This window comes from Excalfactoria chinensis, chromosome 2 (assembly GCF_039878825.1).
Source record: "Excalfactoria chinensis isolate bCotChi1 chromosome 2, bCotChi1.hap2, whole genome shotgun sequence".
In the NCBI taxonomy this organism is placed as follows: domain Eukaryota; kingdom Metazoa; phylum Chordata; class Aves; order Galliformes; family Phasianidae; genus Excalfactoria; species Excalfactoria chinensis.
Genome location: NC_092826.1, coordinates 77,861,421 through 77,880,663, shown reverse-complemented (window position 1 = coordinate 77,880,663; position 19,243 = coordinate 77,861,421). Strand labels below are relative to the sequence as shown.

The window sequence follows — 19,243 nt, the reverse complement described above, 5'->3', positions numbered from 1 at the left end:
GCTACAACTCTTGATGAAATAGCTGTTACATTTAGAAGCAAGGTTGGAAAAGATCTCCAAGATCACCCAGTCCAACTGTTCACCTGCCAGCAATATTTCCCATTTAGATACCATATTTGTTTCATACTTCATTTGATAATATTTTTTGTACTGAATACGTTGATGTTTACACTGTTCCATCTCCAAGATTAAAAAAAAGAAATCCTTATTCAACACAATTTAGCTGTCTCCTCATTTGACAATAATCACTCTTTTGGGGGACGCATCATCTGCAAATTGTCTTTTCCTTTCAATTCCCAAACTAAAATTCAAGGTTTATCACAAGAAACTACAATTTTTAAAACACCGTTCAGATGTGCAAGTTATGTTTATGAAATTCAGTATGTGAAACAAGTTCTGATCACAGACCACAGCATGCACAAGATCCCAAACAGTTGTAGGACAAAAATATATGGATATTGTTTCTGAACTATAAATCCCCAAAACCATCAGCATCCAAACCACCTTAAGAACTACTGCATTTTTCTTACAACACTAACAGAGACAACTGTTTCCTCTGATGGTGGTTGCTACTTTCTTTAGCAGAGTTTTTGCAGAGTGTTTGCAGAGCAGGGAAGAACAGAAACATTGTGCCCTTTTTGCGCCAGAAAAAGTTTATTGTAGGTCACCCAGCAAGTCTTGCTCTTCATCTGGAAGTTAAATGAAGCCTCCCTGACAGCTAGCCCAGTCTCTAGGAGAGAATGCTCCAGAGATGATGCTGTTACAAAAGGAGGCCCAAGACAGCAGTTTTTTAGAAGACTTATGTCTGAAAGAACTTCCTCCCTTCACAAGCTAAGAGCAACAGAGGAAACAGTACCACAGCCAGGCTCCTTTTTCCTATGCCAAAGACATCCAGTTCTGCTATCTTCCCCAAGACAGAGACTCGCCTCTGACCTTCCTTACTCTAGGGAAAAGAGAGCTGCTACCTGGGTTGAGTTGAGCAGTGGAGATGCTCTGCCATAATTAATATACACTTTAAAGGTCTCATTATAGAACCCATTTTAGTCTCCCATCACCTTCAAAGTTTCTCATTTAAATATCTTTTTAGATGGAGAGCAGGACACAAGGCACTGTTTACATTTTCTGATCCTTGAAAAAGAGGTCTTCCAGCAGTAATCTGCTAAGTGGAAAAGACCTACTAGAAACAGTTTATTTGGTGCAAGTATTTATAAAGAAATTAAATGCCAGCACCTTTGGGTAAGCACTGGTTGATAATGAGCTTTTTCCAATCTAAATGTCTCCTCAGCAAGCAGTAGCTAAAGGACTTGAAGGAACACATTTTTCCTCCTGTTTTTCTTATTTTTGGGGGGATTAAGAGATTCATTATGATGATCACCAAAATCCTGCAATGCGTAATCAGTTCATGGGAAGAACACAGGGCAAAAAGAAATCTAGTTTGTTCACTAATCACTACTGCTTCTTTGCTTCCTCTAGTACTGCCTGGAAACTCATTGTTTCAAACTAGTTGCCATGGAGCAGCCTTTCCTGAGATTCCAAATCCAATTCTTCCACCTTCAATTCATACGGCTACGATTCCTCAGTTAAAGGAAAATGAAATAAGAAGTGAGGTGAAATATTTAATGCTTTCTTTTTCCCTCTTCCAATTCTCAAATGCTTGTATACATATCTGTTATATATGTCATCTTCTCAAACCACTTTTCATATTCATATCTTGTCCTCATAATATACAGACTTCTTTTTGATCTCTTTTGCCTGCCTTTACAAAGTAAGTCACAAATCTAAATCGTAGGACACAGTTCTTACGCTGTCCTCATTGGAAACATAGGGGTGAGTATTCTTCAAGAAGATAATTAAAGTAGTAATGTATAATAAGCAGAAACTATTCACAGAAGAATACACTGATGTTGTATAGAAATATATTTTTTAAAGACAAGCAAAGAATTAAGTGCAATCTAAAAGCTGCGTTATGTGTTACTGTACAGTAAAGTTAGGTTTTGCTTCATTATGGTGGGAAAAACTTCAAAAGACAGTATTTGCTGACAGCATGGAAATATTGAGAAGTAACACCTTAAACATTCAAGCTTTCTTTAAGGCAGTTTTATTCTGCACAACTTTAGAAATACAAACAATGTAAAGAACTGCATGTGCATTCAAACACTCAATCTTCCAAACTTCTCCTGATCTGGAACCAACCAACACTACCACTTCTCATTAACTGAAGAGTTAGCATCTCCTTACAATAAAACACTAAAAAATTGCACTAAAATTAAATCATTTCAGATTTCCAGATTACCATATCAGTAGCAAAGAACACAAGTCAACGCCAGAAAGTTTCTTCATTCTTTCTGCAATAAGCAAGAACTGTTTACATTTTACTTATACTGTCATATAGGCTGTCCTCAAACACTCACCTACATGGGGCACTAAGAAGCTCATGAGGAAAAAGAAACTGGGTGCAGAACATCCCTGCTGACAGAGCAGCTCACAGTATTTTATTCCTCTTAGAAAGACCATGCAATAAACGAAAGGCTGCCAACTAAACCTGAGTTCATCTTCTTGATACAAACAAGTTGTTCTATAAACATACCATTCAACATCTGACACTCTTACTGTCCAATATTATGTCCTATGCAAGTGGGACAGATTACATGAAGGGAGGTCAAAAACTAAATAGAAGAGAAAAGCAATGAATCCTCGTAAGTATGTTTGGAGGGCCAGCCAACTTTTAATTGCTATGACTTAAGAACTACGTCTGTATTTATGAATAATATAAAGTACCTTCCTGTGTCCTTCACTTTCCCCTCCTGTTAACATATAAGAATATCTATGCTTTTTCACACTTCGATCATAGAAAAATCATTGATTTTCTGTAAGACAGCAGCTAACAGAAAAGGAAAGCTTACTATTAAGTGTAGGAGCAACGGTTGTTTTTTTTTTTCCAATAACTAATTCTAATTCAAGTACAGCTGAATTGTATTAACTAATCATTATTTTCAAGTCAGAGGAAATTGAGATTCCCTTCCTGCTCCCAAGAACCTTTCTCCACCCAACAAGCGTTAAATACAAAAATAAGGTCTTACTTCCTTCAATGTGAGCTTGTGAGTTCTTATAGAGATGCTCAATCCGGCCTGTGTTAAAAGAACTAGATCGACGAACAATTCCATGCACCTGGAGATTAAACATGGAAAAATACAAAAGGAAACAGTAAACATAAGAGGTAAGTAATTTAATTTTTAAAATACTTTCAACATTAATGCTTTAGTAAAGTTTTAAGACAAAGGAGAACCATCCTCTCTCTTTTCAGATACACGTACCCAAGTCCCATCAGTATCTCCATTCTTAAAGTCACAATTATCCAATTTCTAACAAAATACTTTATGATGCTGTCATTTTAGTAGCCTTGAATGTTTTCACCTTCTGCCCTGTTGACAACCCTGGCAGCTCAGGTACCACATGTAGTACAGAAAACACTACATTGATCTAGAGCATCATGTATCCTAGTGAGTGAAACCCACCAATGTAAATGGAGTTGGAGAAGCAATTAGTGGATCTCAAGATAACCACTGCTATTTGGTTACAGAGAAGCTTTTCTAGGGCCAAAGTTGATGGGCATGTAAAAAGCAGCAGCAAGAGTCAACACCGGGGAAAGGAAAGAGAGGTGGAAAGAAGAAAGAACAGCAGTAGCAAGGCCCAAAGATGCTTTAGAAAACAGCTGTTATTCTCTTTCTGGTGTCTTGGAAGAACAGACTGAACAGTCAGTCCTATTTTTTGTACCATGTGAGTCAATGTTCTCAGATGGGCTACAAGACATACTAGCAAGTCTAAGACTGAAACACAGGCTGGGAATTTCCTTTAACCAGCCACGATAAATAAGTTGGTGAAAAGGCAGCAGCTCTGACTAATGTTAAAAGAAAGGTCTATTTGTCTCTAATACATTAGAGAAATTGTTCTAACACAGATTCTGTTTCCTCCTTATGTAAGATAGCCCCATGCCTGCTGCCAGAAAGTTGTCTTAGCTTAGGTTACCAGCTGTAGGAACTGTGCACAAGTGAAATCAAGCTCCAGCATCCGACTGCCCTCCCTTTCTCACTGTACTTTATTTCTGAAAGTGACTACTTACAATTTGATGCATCCAACACCTCATTAAGTTGGGCCACTTCACTCTCATTCATGCTAACTTAAGTTGTGAGAATACACCAGCAGGAAAAAATGGTAGGTTTCTGTTTTGTTATGCAGATAGCATGAGCTATTGTTATTTACACAGCAGACATTTTTTATTTTCACATAAAACACATTTTACTCCATCTTATGCCTGAAACTTCATACATCAGAATGAGACCAGCTTTATGAACACATTTTGGCAATGAGGTCTGTATTTATTGCCAAAGAGCTTCATTCACACAACGTGCACAAATCTAGAGCGTCAACTTCCTTGCATTAAATCTCTATCATCCAGCTACAGAGCAGGCTTATAATATACCTTGTTCTAGCATCCAAATGTTGAACTTTCCATAACTGAGCAAGTTATCTGCAATTTGAAGGTCAATGGGAAAATTAGACACATCCATAAGGAGAAAAATTGTTTCCTAAACAATGAATGTATAAACACAAGTCTTAAGGAACACAGCTAAAATCCTCCTCAAAGTAATTAACGTAACGTGTGGATAGTTTCTAGGAATATAGGGCTTATAGAGAAACACCTAAAAAATGGCAGCTCCAGAATAACGTAACTTCTGTAAAAGAAATTAGTAATATTTTAATGAACAGTATTAAATAAACAGCTGTTCTGATGAGCAAGCTAAGACTTTAGAAGAATTTGATTCTTCAAAACTGTTAAACAAGCTAACAAGTATTCCTAGTACTTGTTAGTCCTAGCAAAATTAGACATTTTGGCCTTAAGTCCCAATGAGAGACATCCAATCTCTCAGTTGTGACTTAGGTCACCTTGAAATTGAAGTTCACACGAAAAAAAAATGTCCAATAAGTCAAACCCTGTCCGCTCAAAGATGAGAGATCATGCTTGCAAGAGTTTTGTGTCATCTGAATGACCGTGATACCAACATTTGATCAACGAGATATGTTAAATGCAATCAACACAAGACTTCAAAATATTTCCAAAAGCAAAGCCAGAGAGCCTCATGCATCTAGCAATAACAAGAAAACCCAGAACACCAGGGTTGTGAGGTGTTGTTTTTTTTTTGGTGGTTTTGTTTTCATTTTAAATAAAGCATTTCACTCCTTTTTTTTCTGGTGAGAACGTACAAAAGAAAACAAGCCTGCCAAATGCTTAATCCATGATAGCAATATTACTGTAAAAAACGATGAAAGATGCCTTTGTGTGCATGGGACAGGCGAACCACAAACTTTGTGACAAGCTAAAACACCTGCAAACTGGTTAATCTAGTTACGAATGAAAGATCAGTGTTTTTCTCAATAGGGCTTGATCTTTAAGTAGATCGCAATTAAAAGAAAATAAGGATAAAACAAATGACCTTATTATCACTTTTACCCCAGTGTTAAGTTATTCAGAAACAGAGGTCCTGAACTAGGACACAGTAAGGAAGTCCAAGTAGATGGAGAACTGAGGAATAGAAAGGAAGAACCCTGTGCAATCTTTCTGCAATAAAAAGGGCCTATGCATTTCCACATGGAGTCCATAATATTTAATCTCAGCTGCAGCTAGCAGTTCCCAATGGAGCAGGAAAACACATACTTTTTACCTGCAAGACACCAGAAGCAACCACAACTCCCTTTCCCCAAGTGGAATGAAGAAACCATAAAATTCATCAGTTTACAACAATGAAAAAGCACACCAGTAAGTAGATTGATCAACAAAGTAGTAGAAGGAATGCAGTGAGGAAAAAAAAAAAGACTAACCATCTGTAAAAGCATGCAAAGTGCAAACCTGCTGAGAAGAAACTTCTTACCAAGCTATAAAACAGTGTTCTAAAATAAGTAATAAGACAGCAGGATTGTAGAATGAGTGTTAACTTTTACTGAGCCAGGAAATGCACTGAGGAGATTTATTTGATCATCCATTTCCTTCCTCCTTCTTCTACTGTGACACCTTCTGGAAGCACTAATATGGTGAACCATCAGACAATTCCCCAATAATGTGATTGTTATATTGGTGGTCCACAGAAAAAAAATAATACGGTAATTTTGCCAAAGTTATGCAGAAGAAAGGGATCTGATTTTGTTCATTTTACAAAGCTAAATAACATCATGTAATAAGTAAAAATATAATTAATCCAAGAGAAGCAGGTGGAAAGTAACTCTACAGAAAGCCTGAGGTTGGTTGGTTGGTTGTTTAAAAATAAAGAAAGGAAAATACAGCATTTTCATTGAAGTACAACTGCTAAAGAGGGCCATTTGTGTCAAGAGAGTAAAAAAAAAGATCCTCGTTCCTTTCTGTGGTACACTGTATCATAAATTATTCCCTAATTCCTTACAGTTTTGGCTTGCACAGGTTGCTGCTTATCTGAGCTGGCGGGAAACACGCTAAGCAGATATACCCCAAGGAGAAGAGGGAATCCACCAGTGGACATTAGATGATAAATAGTACAATAAGCTGGCATGATTACAAGCCATGCTGCACATTCCTCTCTGGAGTTTTGATTTGTTATCTAGGGTTGAGTGGAAAACATACACAGAGACGGACAGAAGCAAAGGAAGCTTGAGCTGCAGCATCCAAGTGATCCCATCAGCTGCAGTCAGTCACTGAGTCACTCACCTCATAGCCTTTTTCCAGCAGGAATTCAGCCAAGTACGATCCATCCTGGGAAGAGTAAGATATAGGAAAATGTTAGAAACACAGCAAATGGGCCTGGGAATTTGGACTGATTGTGGTCCCAAAAAAGGAAGAAGAAAGTTTTGCAATGAGTGAACTGGTTAGCAAGCATATGCTTTGACTTCCCCAGATTTATGCACTGACCTAGAATACTATGGATGCTTTTTGGTTAATTTTAGACTAAGTCACAGTATATTTTAAAATAGCTTGCTTACAAACGCTGGTTCAGAACTCCTGTCTCCATAATGGAACTTGGGAAGAGATTCAAAAGTGTCTAGAGACATCTTTCCAAAATATCTTAACCGCAGTTATTGAATTTGAACTATTTTGGAGATAGGGAAGGAAAAACATTCTAAAAAAGCTGGTGCAAGCTTAGCACACTAATGGGACTGATAGGTTTCTGCAACACCGTGTCTCATTTGCATCTCTGTTGCACTCACTCCTTCCACAAGCAATCTAAAGGCAGTAATAATTCCGCCTGTTGAGTGAGTTTTTCAAAGACATCCCTAGCACATACTATATTTATGTTACAGAATACAGGCCATTTCTATGGTTTGTATATCTTTGAGGGTTGAGAGGGTTCCTCTCCTCCTCCTTTTAAATCCCTGTTAAGCTCAAATTATTAAACTACCAAAAAGCAAAGACTTCAAAACATGTGCTAGTGTTATCCTGAAATCAAATGATTTTCCTAACATCGCTACTGCCAGGATTACCAAATACAGTAAGTCAACGTCCTTATACATTTGCATGTAACACTGCAGAAGTCCAACAAAGCTCACCCATCTGGAATGAATGCTAACCAACACAGCGAATAATAATATAAGAACACTCCAGAGTCAACTGACTTGCTTCAGGAATACCACAGAAACATGGAACAACACCTTGGCTCAAATGCTTAAACTATATTACATGAGTTTGCCTGGACACGATCCTGGACAGAGACACTAAAGTAAGAAACTGAATGCATATCTCTTCGGTCCTCTGTTTTAAGCCACGTTTCCAGAGAACTCCTCTCTCACCTTAGATTAAATCAACTTTTCACGTCTCAAGACAGCCTAAAGAGAATAACACAGTGAAATAAGTAATTTGAGATGCACCAGGAGGCCCTAAAGCAGCATGATGGCCAGTGAAGAGTGCTCATCAGATTGATGGCAAAATCATGCCTAAATTTATGCACAGTTATTGAGTGGTACTACCATGTGTTTCAATTTCCAGTATAAAAAATAAAAAAATAAAATAAAAATTAACACCATTACAGAGCAAATGTTTCATCTTCTATAGTCCAGAAGACCTTGAAATCATGACTCAGCTTACACATTTTACCTACTATATGTACAATATGCATGTGCTTACCAGTTTTCAGAACCACCCATAACCAGAACAGTCAGACTATGGAACGTGACAAGCCACGTTTGCTGTGGAATCACGGGAATAGTATGTGCTTCTGTGCATCACACAGAGCAAGATCCCACTGAAGGGAGAAACTAAGAATATACAATGGAAACGTCACAGAAATATGGGAGCAGGGGCCAAAGTTTTTAATATAGTTGTGTCTCTCAATAGTAAGTCCCTTAGGATTTAGGAGAGGTCAGGAAACTCCACAAAAACCCCTTGTTTACACATCCAAGTAAATAAAATACACAAAAAGGAGGTGAAAATAGGAAACCCTGAGTGGAAAGGAGATGGAAAAAAAAAAAGACAGACTGTGACTACTTAGAAAGTTGACGTACAACAGACTTGACTAGGATTGAACCCTGTCAATAAGGCCCTGTTCTTCTCACCCAGGTTGTTGCTCAGACTTTCCAAACACACTGGAACATTTTGAACTAGCAGTGGCATTCGCTTCCTCTCTGCTTCCTTTCCAGGTCTATCAAGTGATAGGGCAGGGCTTCACAATGAGTGGGAAACAGGCAGCAAGTGTGAAAGCTACTGGTTTCTGGCTCTAGCACAGCACAGCTGATTTACTGCCTGCTAATGGCACACAATGCAGTTTCAAGCTGTCCCGCACTATGATACAGTATCACATCTTTCATGTTTACCTTCCTTTTCAGTATAGCAGCTGTCAGTGAGAATGGCAATCAGATTTGCAATTGAAGTGTTCAAGAGTTTGCAGCCTGTAAGGATAGCGCAGTTTTAATCTTCTCCTGGTAGTATCAGCAAACAAAGAACATTAAGCAACCTCTACAAAGTGGTTGCAATCTATATTATGAATATAAATTCTATTATTGAAGCTACTGATTTCCACTTAGTACAGACAGAGCTTTCAGGGTTCAGGAATCATTAAACAAGGAAAGGAACATTAAAGGAACTAGGTATTTAGCAAGAAAGCCTAATTTTTGTTAGAGTTAGTGCTTTTTCCTTCAAATCATGTGCTGCCAACCATGTCTGTTCCCGTTATGCTTCTAAGTAGGAATGGGCCTGTGTGAAGTGCGTGACTTGGTTTCATCCACAAAGTTCACAGGCTGGTGTGTGCACAGGCAGAGTCTTCCCATTTGTAAGTGATGCTTACAGTCATCTTGATATTACTTCCACAAGTGTTTTACCTTAAAGCTAATGGTCCAAATCATGTTTTCTTTAATGCTAGAAAAAGTCAATATTCAGAAAAATTTACCCTCCTACCTTCACACAGTAAATGATGTCACTTTGAGTTTCCATCTGCGGCTCCTTATTGTGTAAGGAGTTCAGCAGCACAGCTATTTCCTTACTGGAAGCTTTTACACTATTATCTGAACTATGCAAAATGGCGTACCCACATCAACCAGACTGAGTACCAGCCTAGGTGGTTGTAATCAAATGCAATCTAGACAGTAGCAAAGTCAGAGCCCAATCTGATCACTGAGATACTCTAGGCAACCTGCTCCCCAAACAAAACCACAAAAGGAAGCAGAAAAGTCACACGCCAAACAAATTAGAGTGCCTGGTTACTCTGCTACCTCCACTGTGCAATATGCTGTTTTACTTTAGAAGCATTCTCACATTTCAGAGCTTACATTTGCTAATGTAAAGTACCCAACAACTGTTACTGCTGATTTTAGATCAATAAAACCTCATCAGACTGAAGCACATCCCTGTCTAGCTAAATCTTCCATTTCAAAGAGAGAAAATGGCTATGAAACGCTGTTATGCAGGATCATAATGAGAAATGACTCCACACAGATATTCCCAATCATACTGAACAGTCAACACGTTTTTAACAACACTGCCTCAGTTGAAATGGTTCCCCATCAACACACTGACATATCAATACTTGAAGAATCACTTCACCATCTTCAGCCAAAGTAGTTTGAAAGCATATGCAAAGAATGATACTTAGTTGTCTTCCAATACACAGCAGTAAATTTCCAACTGCAGCTGTCTTACATGTCTGTAAAATTCCAAGACAAAAGAAAATAGTCATATAAACTAGAGAGAGAATCAAAGGATGCAATATTTTATTCTTAATACAGTAGTTAATGTCAAGAATTTCAATAAAATTCGATGTGCTGTCAAGAAAAATCTTTTTCCAACAGAGCAAAGAAATTGAGACATAAATGGGTTAGAGTCTTGCCACAAACATCTAAAATAAAAAGTATCATGTTTAACTTGATCTATGAACAGAGAACAGGATCTTCTATACAGAAAAGAATTTCTACAAAAAGGAAAACTGGAAATCAGTGGAATTAAATGGCCTGTTTGACAATCCAAGTATCCTTTATTTTGTGCTATTCTGTTCTAGGAAATTTGCACCAATAGGTTAATTTCAGATTTATATTAGCACATTTAAGGTTAGGCCATATATGAGCAACCCCAAATGCACAGCATCATACACCTCTTCCTCTGAGATGACCAGTTCTAATACCATCCACATTGCTACTGAACACCAGAACTACATTATACATTCTACCTGAACATTAGTAATGTAGAGAAGAGGAATCCTCCTTTCCTACAGCTCCTTTCTGCTAAGGAAAGAGGAAGAGAGGAAAGCATCACATGGATGAACAAACAGGAGAAGACACACCAGAAGTAAACAGACTAGAGTTCTTACTACAATTCCTCAAATTCTGTGGAAAAGAACATTGAATTTTTATTTTTTATTTTTTTTTTAAGAAGGAAAGAATAAAAAACCTGATAGAAACTACGTAAGCCTATTATAACCATAACATATGGTTATATGAAGAAAAGCCTCTCAGAAGAGTGTAGGAGAAAAGTATAAACAGTTCAGAAACATCTCCAAAGTAGCATGGTCAAAGTGACATCTCCCACAAACTTGCAATTTTAAGACAAAGCCACGCAAAACATTGCAATCTTGCTGCACGATGCCTGAAGAAACCATCCACCAACAGTCCAGCTCTCTACTTTTCTGACACACAGATCCTGCTATCAACTAGACCCAGACCTGGCTCCAATCCACAAGAGGCACAGCCTAAGAACATCACCTCACTAAGTAATACAGCAAGAGTGATCAACGTGCCTTCCTCTTGCATCTTCCCATCTGCAAATACATTGCCAATACCGCCTGAGAACATTAAATATAAGTGTAGTTAGATGCAGTATTTGAGAGAGTTTTGGGTTTTTTGAGGGGAACATTTTCAAGGTGGATATGTCGGATGAATCTCTGTCCTTCTGTATAGGCTTATAGTTCTGCTCTGTACTTTTATGCAGCTCCTACATATAATGGATACAATTTTCAGAGATCATTATTCCTTTGGGAAAAAAAGTACCTTAATTTTCCACATAGACAAGAGACTATGGTTGGTTCTGCTTAAAAAATGCAAAACTGAAAAAACTACTCCCATATCCACAGGAATAACAGTATAAAGGTGAGTTTATGGTATTTCAAAATATAGATGGAGTAAATTATCAACTTCATTCCTAACAGTCTTAAATTCTGTTTGAGCTACAAGCTGTAGCTGTGTTCTGAAGTCAAATTTGGCTACGTTCAATTACTTTGTTTGGGGAGAAGAAGTAGAGAAGAGGTGCATGTTCACAAGGCATGTTTTTAATTTCTTCAGTAAAGGGACCTGTAATAACAACACCACCAATACACTGTCACAATAATTTTCCTTTCTCCTGGCTTAAAGGGATAATAAGTACTTCTGCTAAAATACACTGAACTGGTTCCACTAGTATCCCTTCACAATAAATAGTTGCTTCATCAAACTATAAAACCTTGGCATAACTATAGGCTATTTCAGTGACTTAAGTCGGACTGTGGTGGCAGATCCTTTGGAGCAGGAAGCACACACTACTCTAAAGCAACACCTAAATGTTTTAATAACAGTCCACAAGAACAGCTACTGATTAGCCTTCTTCCAGAAAAAGAGATTTGAAAGAGTAGCACCATATGCTATTATTTCTGCTGGAAAATGCACACTCCTAATCATTTGCAACCATTTATGGAGGAAACAGGTATTTCGTGCAGATACCATAGACAGAACACTGTTGCATTTCGTCTCAAGTTTTCAAAGAAGTATTTGAAGCAAAGCATTAAAGCACACATACAAAATAGAAAAGCTCCATACTGAAAAAAAAGGAAGAATTATTAACACTGAAGTTCTTAACTGATTTATTAAAGCTGCCAGCCTACAAATACAGCAGTTACTTTGCTATATGGGTTTGTATTCTGGCCAAAGAAAGAACAGGAAAACAAGTGTCCTTTTGTTCTTGAAGTCCAAACAAACAGTCAAAATGTAATACAAGTTAAAATAATTTGTTTTAAAATATTCCTCACATTTGAATTTCTTTTCATGGTGCATTAAATGCAGTACTGGAATAGGAGAAAGGGTCATCATTAGCAACAACATTAGTGTTTAATGACATTACTCTGCCCTTTCTCACTTACAAGTCATTTAAAAGGAAAGTAAGAAGCTTGGAAAAGTGAATCACCACGTTATTTCCACATCTGAGCTCCTGCCTTCACACAACTATTCCACTGGTAAACTATTAAGTTATATTAAGAACTGTAACTGCAGTTATACGCAGCAGCAAAAGGCGGTTCGTTCTTTCTTCCTCCACAGTTATCTTTACACAAAACAATGCAATTCACATCAACAGAAAGGCATGAAAAGTGCAACACCACTTATTTAAATAACAGAAACTCAGAATCATCAAGGTTGGAAAAGACCTAAAAGATCATCCAGTCCAACCATTCACCCATTACCAATAGCTCCCACTAAACCACATCCCTCAACACAACATCCAGTCATTCCTTGATAAAACCTGATTATACTTTACAATATCAAACAGCTTGCAGGTGGCATACAGAAATCAGCATAAAATAAATTACACCAAGCTGATTACACAACACTATTTCTTTGTGATTGCAAGAACCTGTTACAACTAACATCTTATTTCTAAATACATTCACCACAAGTTTCCTAGTGAAGACAGCGGGGTGGCTTGACAGCTTTATTTATCTAAAAAATTCATGCCCTTACAGCTCTCAACCATTCAGGTACTTAGAAGTAACTACTAGCTTTAAAATGTGCTCAAAAAGATTTTTTTCATAAAAAGGAGAAGTATCAGTAAAAAGGCTTTCAAATTAGTTTTTCCTGAATGCATGTAATAAACCATACTACATTACATCTTCAGATATGAACGTGTGCAGTATATTAATAAAATAAACCATTTATGAACTCTAAATTTGAGAGAAACCTAGCTACATTTTTTCTCTCTCACTAGTGAAACCTCAGGGAGCAGAAGAATGCATCCAATATCTCTATAAACACGGCAATCCAAATCATATGGACAACAATCCACAGGAAAATAAAACCCTCTACTTTGTGTTTGTAATGGGGAAACCTGCAACAACTTTAACAGCCACAAGATGATTATTTTGTCCATTCTTATTTCCTCCTGCTTTCAAGTAACTGTGGGTATCAGATGGTCTTTTACCATTCCAAAACAGTAGCAGCATTTCCAAGTAGCAAGAGAAAGGAGCTTTCTGGCCATGCCCATCCTCCAGCATTTGGAATAAGCCATCAGCCCATTGCATGACTAACTGTTGCAGCTGAGTCAGGGAAGCCTCCCAGTCTGCAACAAATGCTAACTGCAAACTAAGACACACCATCACTCAAGGGAAACCCAAACAAGCAGACCTGTTCTCTTCGTGCAGAGCAGAAATGACAGTAAACCCAGTACTAAGTCAGGCATGTTCCCAGAAGGACAATGTTGACCTCCTATCTAAAAACAAAAATAAAAATAAAAGCCAAGATTTGTTGCTTTAGCAGAAAAGTAACCTGTAAAGCCTTGAAAGTTTTGGGAGAAACACAGCGCCTGTTGTGTTCAGAGCAGATCACACTTGTATCTTGTCTGCATGAGGCCAGAACTTAATGAGGCGTAGATGTACATACACGTGAAAAAAGGTTTCATATTCACTGTTCTGTACTCAACAGTTTTAAATGCAAACATAGCAATTAAACCCCAAATATGATTTACTTAACAAAAGAAGGAGAGCATGTGTTGGTTGCAATTGAGAAGCAACGCACATAAAGCTATCTTCAATTTTCTTTAGTGTTTGTACAGTCAGAAAATTGGAAATGCAATCCGTAATGCTCAACTGGCATATGCGAGCTTTAACAGCTCTCAGTCTCGCAATACTTGTTTGGATGGAGTGAATGCACTCATCTTGCTTAGCATACCAAATAAGTAAAGCAGTATAGCCAAGGATGGTATCAGCACAGCAACAACATACTCTGAAAGTCACAGGAGCAACTATTTTGTTTCCAGGACCTTCTGAAGTCTTAGGACAAAACAGTTTGTGTTACAATGGATCATCCACTCTCCAGCATTATTTCTTCCAATCATCACAATGGAAGCTCAGTTTTTAATGGGCTGGCATCCACTCAACTACAGCTACATTTTCAGGAACTCTGCTTGTTTATGCAATTCCCATCTCATCATTTCAAGATTATCACTTTTTCAAAGCTCATCTGATATACATCTTTTAAAGGTCATTGCCAATACTATGCACATCTTTATGAATATTTTGTGTGCCCTGTGGAGAGACTTTTCTTTCTAGAAACCTGGGCCGCTCAGAGTCCTTGTTCTAACAGGAATGGATACAGGAAGAACTTAAAATCCTTACACCTGCCACATCAACAACTCAAAATGCCTAAAAATGTCTCAATATGTTCACAATGGGGAGAGCATTTTAAATAACTCATTTCATGGGATTATTACTGTCAATTTCTCATTGCACAATAGGAGAGTTCTTAGAAAGTTACTCCTTAATCTCCCCTCTACACACATTCTTGTTACCAAAACAGATACATGCCAAGTACGCACGTTGCACTGAACGTAACTATTTATTTCCACAGAAGCTACAACAGATTCAAAGAGCACACTAACGCTATTTTAATAAACTCTCATCTACAAAACAGTACTTTCTGATGTAGTCACCACCACTAGCTATGCATTTTTCACCAGTGACAAACAAGAGCCCATGTGCTACACTGACAATTGTACAGCTCTAGTAAAAACTTGTCTTTCACATCATCATTGCCACTGCTCAAATGCACCACCCACCGCCTCACTGTGCTCATATCCTCTGTTCTTTCTCTAAAAACATTCACCAAGTGTCAATGGGTGCCATTTTTATTTCCTCCCAACAATTCAATGGATTCAGTGGAGGAATTCAATGACACAACTTCGCAACATACACAATTCCATGTCAGACACCATTCTCTCAGACTGCCCCTCTGCTGCCCTCTGTTACATGACAATAAAAGTAACAGAATGTTGATGGGAAGGTTTAACATCTACTGCCATACCACCACCATCTGCCTCTGACACAGTGGGCCAACACCATAAAATAGGAGGGATTACTTTGAGAGCAACCCCTGTATTTTGAGCCTTAAAATCATAGATCTTTAGTTGAATGACAAAAACACACATAGAAATGATAGAAATCTTAGTATAACTCGCTCTTCCTGAGCCTTCCAAAAGACTGTCCTTGTGAAATTATTAGACAAGTCAAAGGAGCACAGTCTAGAAATACTTAAAAAGTGTTAAAAAGCATTCTGTTCATACTGTTTGTTAATGACAACACTCAACAGAAATCCATGCATCTCCAAACATTTTTACTACTCTCGAAAACAGCTTCGTTTTGCCTGATATTTTTGAGCAAAAGGCTAGATAGGCTTCATAAAGTTTATCTGATGTTTTGTTTTTTCATACAGTATAGAATTTTTCTTCCTCCATAATATGTGAATATATGAATAATATAAATAAATGAAATACATAACTACAGTAAATCTTGTTCTATTATGTAAGTTACCACTGAATGGAACTATTAATTCAGGCAGCGCAACCTTCCTCTGTAAACAAAGCCAGCTCCAAGTGAATGTCTAACTATACAGGAAAAAACAGCGATAGCAAAAGCATTTACTAAAAACTCATTGAAATTGGACATAAGATCTGATACTTCTATTCCACAAGGCTACGTGTATTAACTTCAATCAAGTGCTCAGATACCACATGAACTGAGCTTCCTAGTGGCAAGAAGCCAAGCAGGATAAGAATTATCTAGGCGATAGACTGCGAAGGGATGCAGTGTTTTTTCAGAGAAGGTTGGCAAAGGTCATCCTTATATTTACAGATACTGTACAATGCTTGTGTACCCAGCTTCACAGTCTCCCCTTGTCAACTTAGAAAGGGAAAAAAAACAGTTCCACTCACTGCCAAGGCCCTTGTCTAAAGGGAACTAGAAAAGGAAAGTGAGCGATCATGCTTGTTTATCCTATCTGTCAGGAACAGGATTTGGAATAAGCAGCTACTACAGCATTGCCAACAAAATACCTATTCCTTCAATTCGTAAAATATCAAGTCACCTACAGCCTGAGTTAGCAAATCACCCCTTGTATCAGGCTTCAGACAGTTATCAGAAATTCTAGCTAGCTAGTCCACAGCTACTTCACAAACAGCTTACTTATCAAAACTAGGGCAAAGCTGTAATCAAGGTAAAGTCACCATACAGCCTAAGTATTTCCACATCTGTTTTATTCCAATAAATTATGCAATTTTGCATAGATCTCTAAAAACAGAGCAACTATTTAAAACTTTCACAAAGAAGTCTTTAAGAAGCATCAAAACAAATTACTTTAAAGAGCTGGTCACAAGCATTTCTTCAACTTCTTTCATTCCCTGTTCCACCAAAACCTGAAACTTAAAGTTAAATTTAACTGACTTTACAAGCTGTGGAGAGACTGAGTACACAGGATGCATTTTAGTCATTTTTGTCTGAGTTCACAGTAATTTCCTCTAATCTCAAGGTTTCTTAGCAGTTCGTTTGAATCACTTTGTGCCCTAGAAACTACAGGAAATACTACGGAATCCTCCCTGTCTAACTTTGCAAGCTGTTCTGTCACATTTATTCCTAGCTGAGTTAACAACAGTACACCAAACCAAACACCACCGTTCCACAATGTTACCAGCTTATAGTTCCGAAAAATTCTTTAGTTGAAGTGCCAAGTTATATGAGGATATACTTTAACTGAACAAACATATCAGCGTGCAAAAAGTCAAATACGAAGAAAATATTTATCTACTTCTTATTACAAGCTTTTTTTCTTTTATTAAGAAATATAATATTTCCGTATTCAGGAGAAGATATACCAACTGGTTTGGTTAAATATCACATGTAAAGGGGAAAGAAAAGTGCAAGAGAATCTCCTATACCAAAATGTGAGCAACTGAGAATAGCTCAACTCTACTCAATCCTGTTTGAAAATGCTGATTCCATGACTTCACACCAGCAGGCATTCTGGGAGAAGTTACATGATTTATCACATCTCTGAAAGAAACCTACAACAAACTGCTTTCAGGTAATGGTCAAAGCAGACCTTTGGAATTTAAGGCATCATAGCTAACTCCCTTTTCTGCCCTCTTTCAGAGGCCGACCTCACTGCCTCAGTCATTCATTCTGTCAGAGTTGTGATCAGTACTGCAGTCATCTGTGAGATCTATGAATGCTTTCTCCAAAGTTATTGGGAGAGGACTAGCAAATGCTAAGCTCATTCCTCTATTGCTGGCACATAAGAAAGGTAAAACTGCAACAACTTTAACAAAAAAAGGAAATCTCTTCACATAGGGAATATTTAATATTCCAACAATTTCATCCTGTTCTGCTACCCCACATAGAAAATCATTTTCTATGTCATTTCAGATACTTAATTATACTTAATGCATTCCATAACATACAAGGACGCAAAGCTACATTCTTCTCAGTATACAAAGAGTATACAGTATTACAGTATGCAGAGTATACAGAGTATACAGTACATTAAAGATATTACCTAGACAGTAAAAAGTATTTTATTCTATTTTTAAATAATAGTTTATTTAACAGTGTATTTACACAAAAACTAGTAGCTAGCCATAGCAATAGCTTCTCATATGGCATCAGGAATCACTTGTGCATAAACAGTTCTAACTTACTCTCCATTTAGTTTTCATTCACAGACACAGTAACAAGTGGAAGAATTCCTCTCTGGAACACCCCATACCCTCAGCAGTTCATTAATGCAGAATCCCAATCATTTCATAGTGCTATGTTGATTCCTTCCTCTTTCATCAAACCTAGTGATTCACAAGCAATAACATTTACACTTAACTACACTGACAGCAGTTGGAGAGACATTCACTATGTCAAAGCTCAATGGTCATAATGACCTTCTGTAGAAAAGGTCAGGAATGAAGGAGCAAAGGATTAGTAGTCACAGGTGTCCACAGGAGAAAAAAGAGCATCTTTTGCACTCAATTTTACTATGTTCTCTGTTTCCAAGCACTCATGTCCTCCAAAAAATGTCTTAAGCAGCAAGGTTAACGACTTCTTTGCAAGTACCTCATTTTGCTAATATTTAGTCTTGAAGAAAATATCCTACAATGCAACTGGCTAGAGGAGCACAATATTAAAAGGAATGCTTTGCTTTTTTTTCCTCCAAAAAACAGCAAGGCTGAGTAAAGCAAATTACTCCTGCTGATGTCATACACTTGCAACTCCAATTACACAGTCTTTTCAACTGCTTTTGTGTCATTCTGCCGAAAAGAACTAAAACTCTCAAGATGTTGTTGTCATAACATGAGGTAAAGACCTAATTATACTGCCCTTTTTAGTATAAAACATGCAAAGAGCAGTCCTACATGCCTTGACTTTCACCTCTGGCACCACTTCATTTCCTCCAAGCAACCTGATTTTTAAGTAACGTTTTATTTCCCGTCTCTGACTTTAAAATAAATATTAAACATGAGTTTGCTATGGTATTGAGGGTATTTCTTAACCAGTGTACATAAACAGTTCAGAAAGCGTAGCAGGAAAAGTTATTATACACTCAGAAGAAACAGGCAACAATACCCTGCTAAGGAAGGGATGGATATATATATGTATATATATATATATATACATACATATATATGTGTATACACACACACACACACATATATATATATATATATTTTAACTGAAATTCAGGGAAA

At 37.4% G+C, this 19,243-nt stretch overlaps 1 protein-coding gene across 2 annotated transcripts in view; it reads right to left on the bottom strand.

Moving 5' to 3' along the window:
- Nucleotides 1-19,243, bottom strand: part of GMDS (GDP-mannose 4,6-dehydratase) — a 392,147-nt gene that overhangs the window by 333,651 nt on the left and 39,253 nt on the right. For both annotated transcript variants that reach the window (XM_072328598.1, XM_072328599.1), the window contains exons 2-3: nt 6,734-6,778; nt 3,081-3,168 (exon numbers count right to left, since the gene is read on the bottom strand). In XM_072328598.1, coding sequence (XP_072184699.1) covers nt 3,081-3,168; nt 6,734-6,778 — 133 coding nt within the window. The remainder of the gene's footprint in view (nt 1-3,080; nt 3,169-6,733; nt 6,779-19,243) is intronic.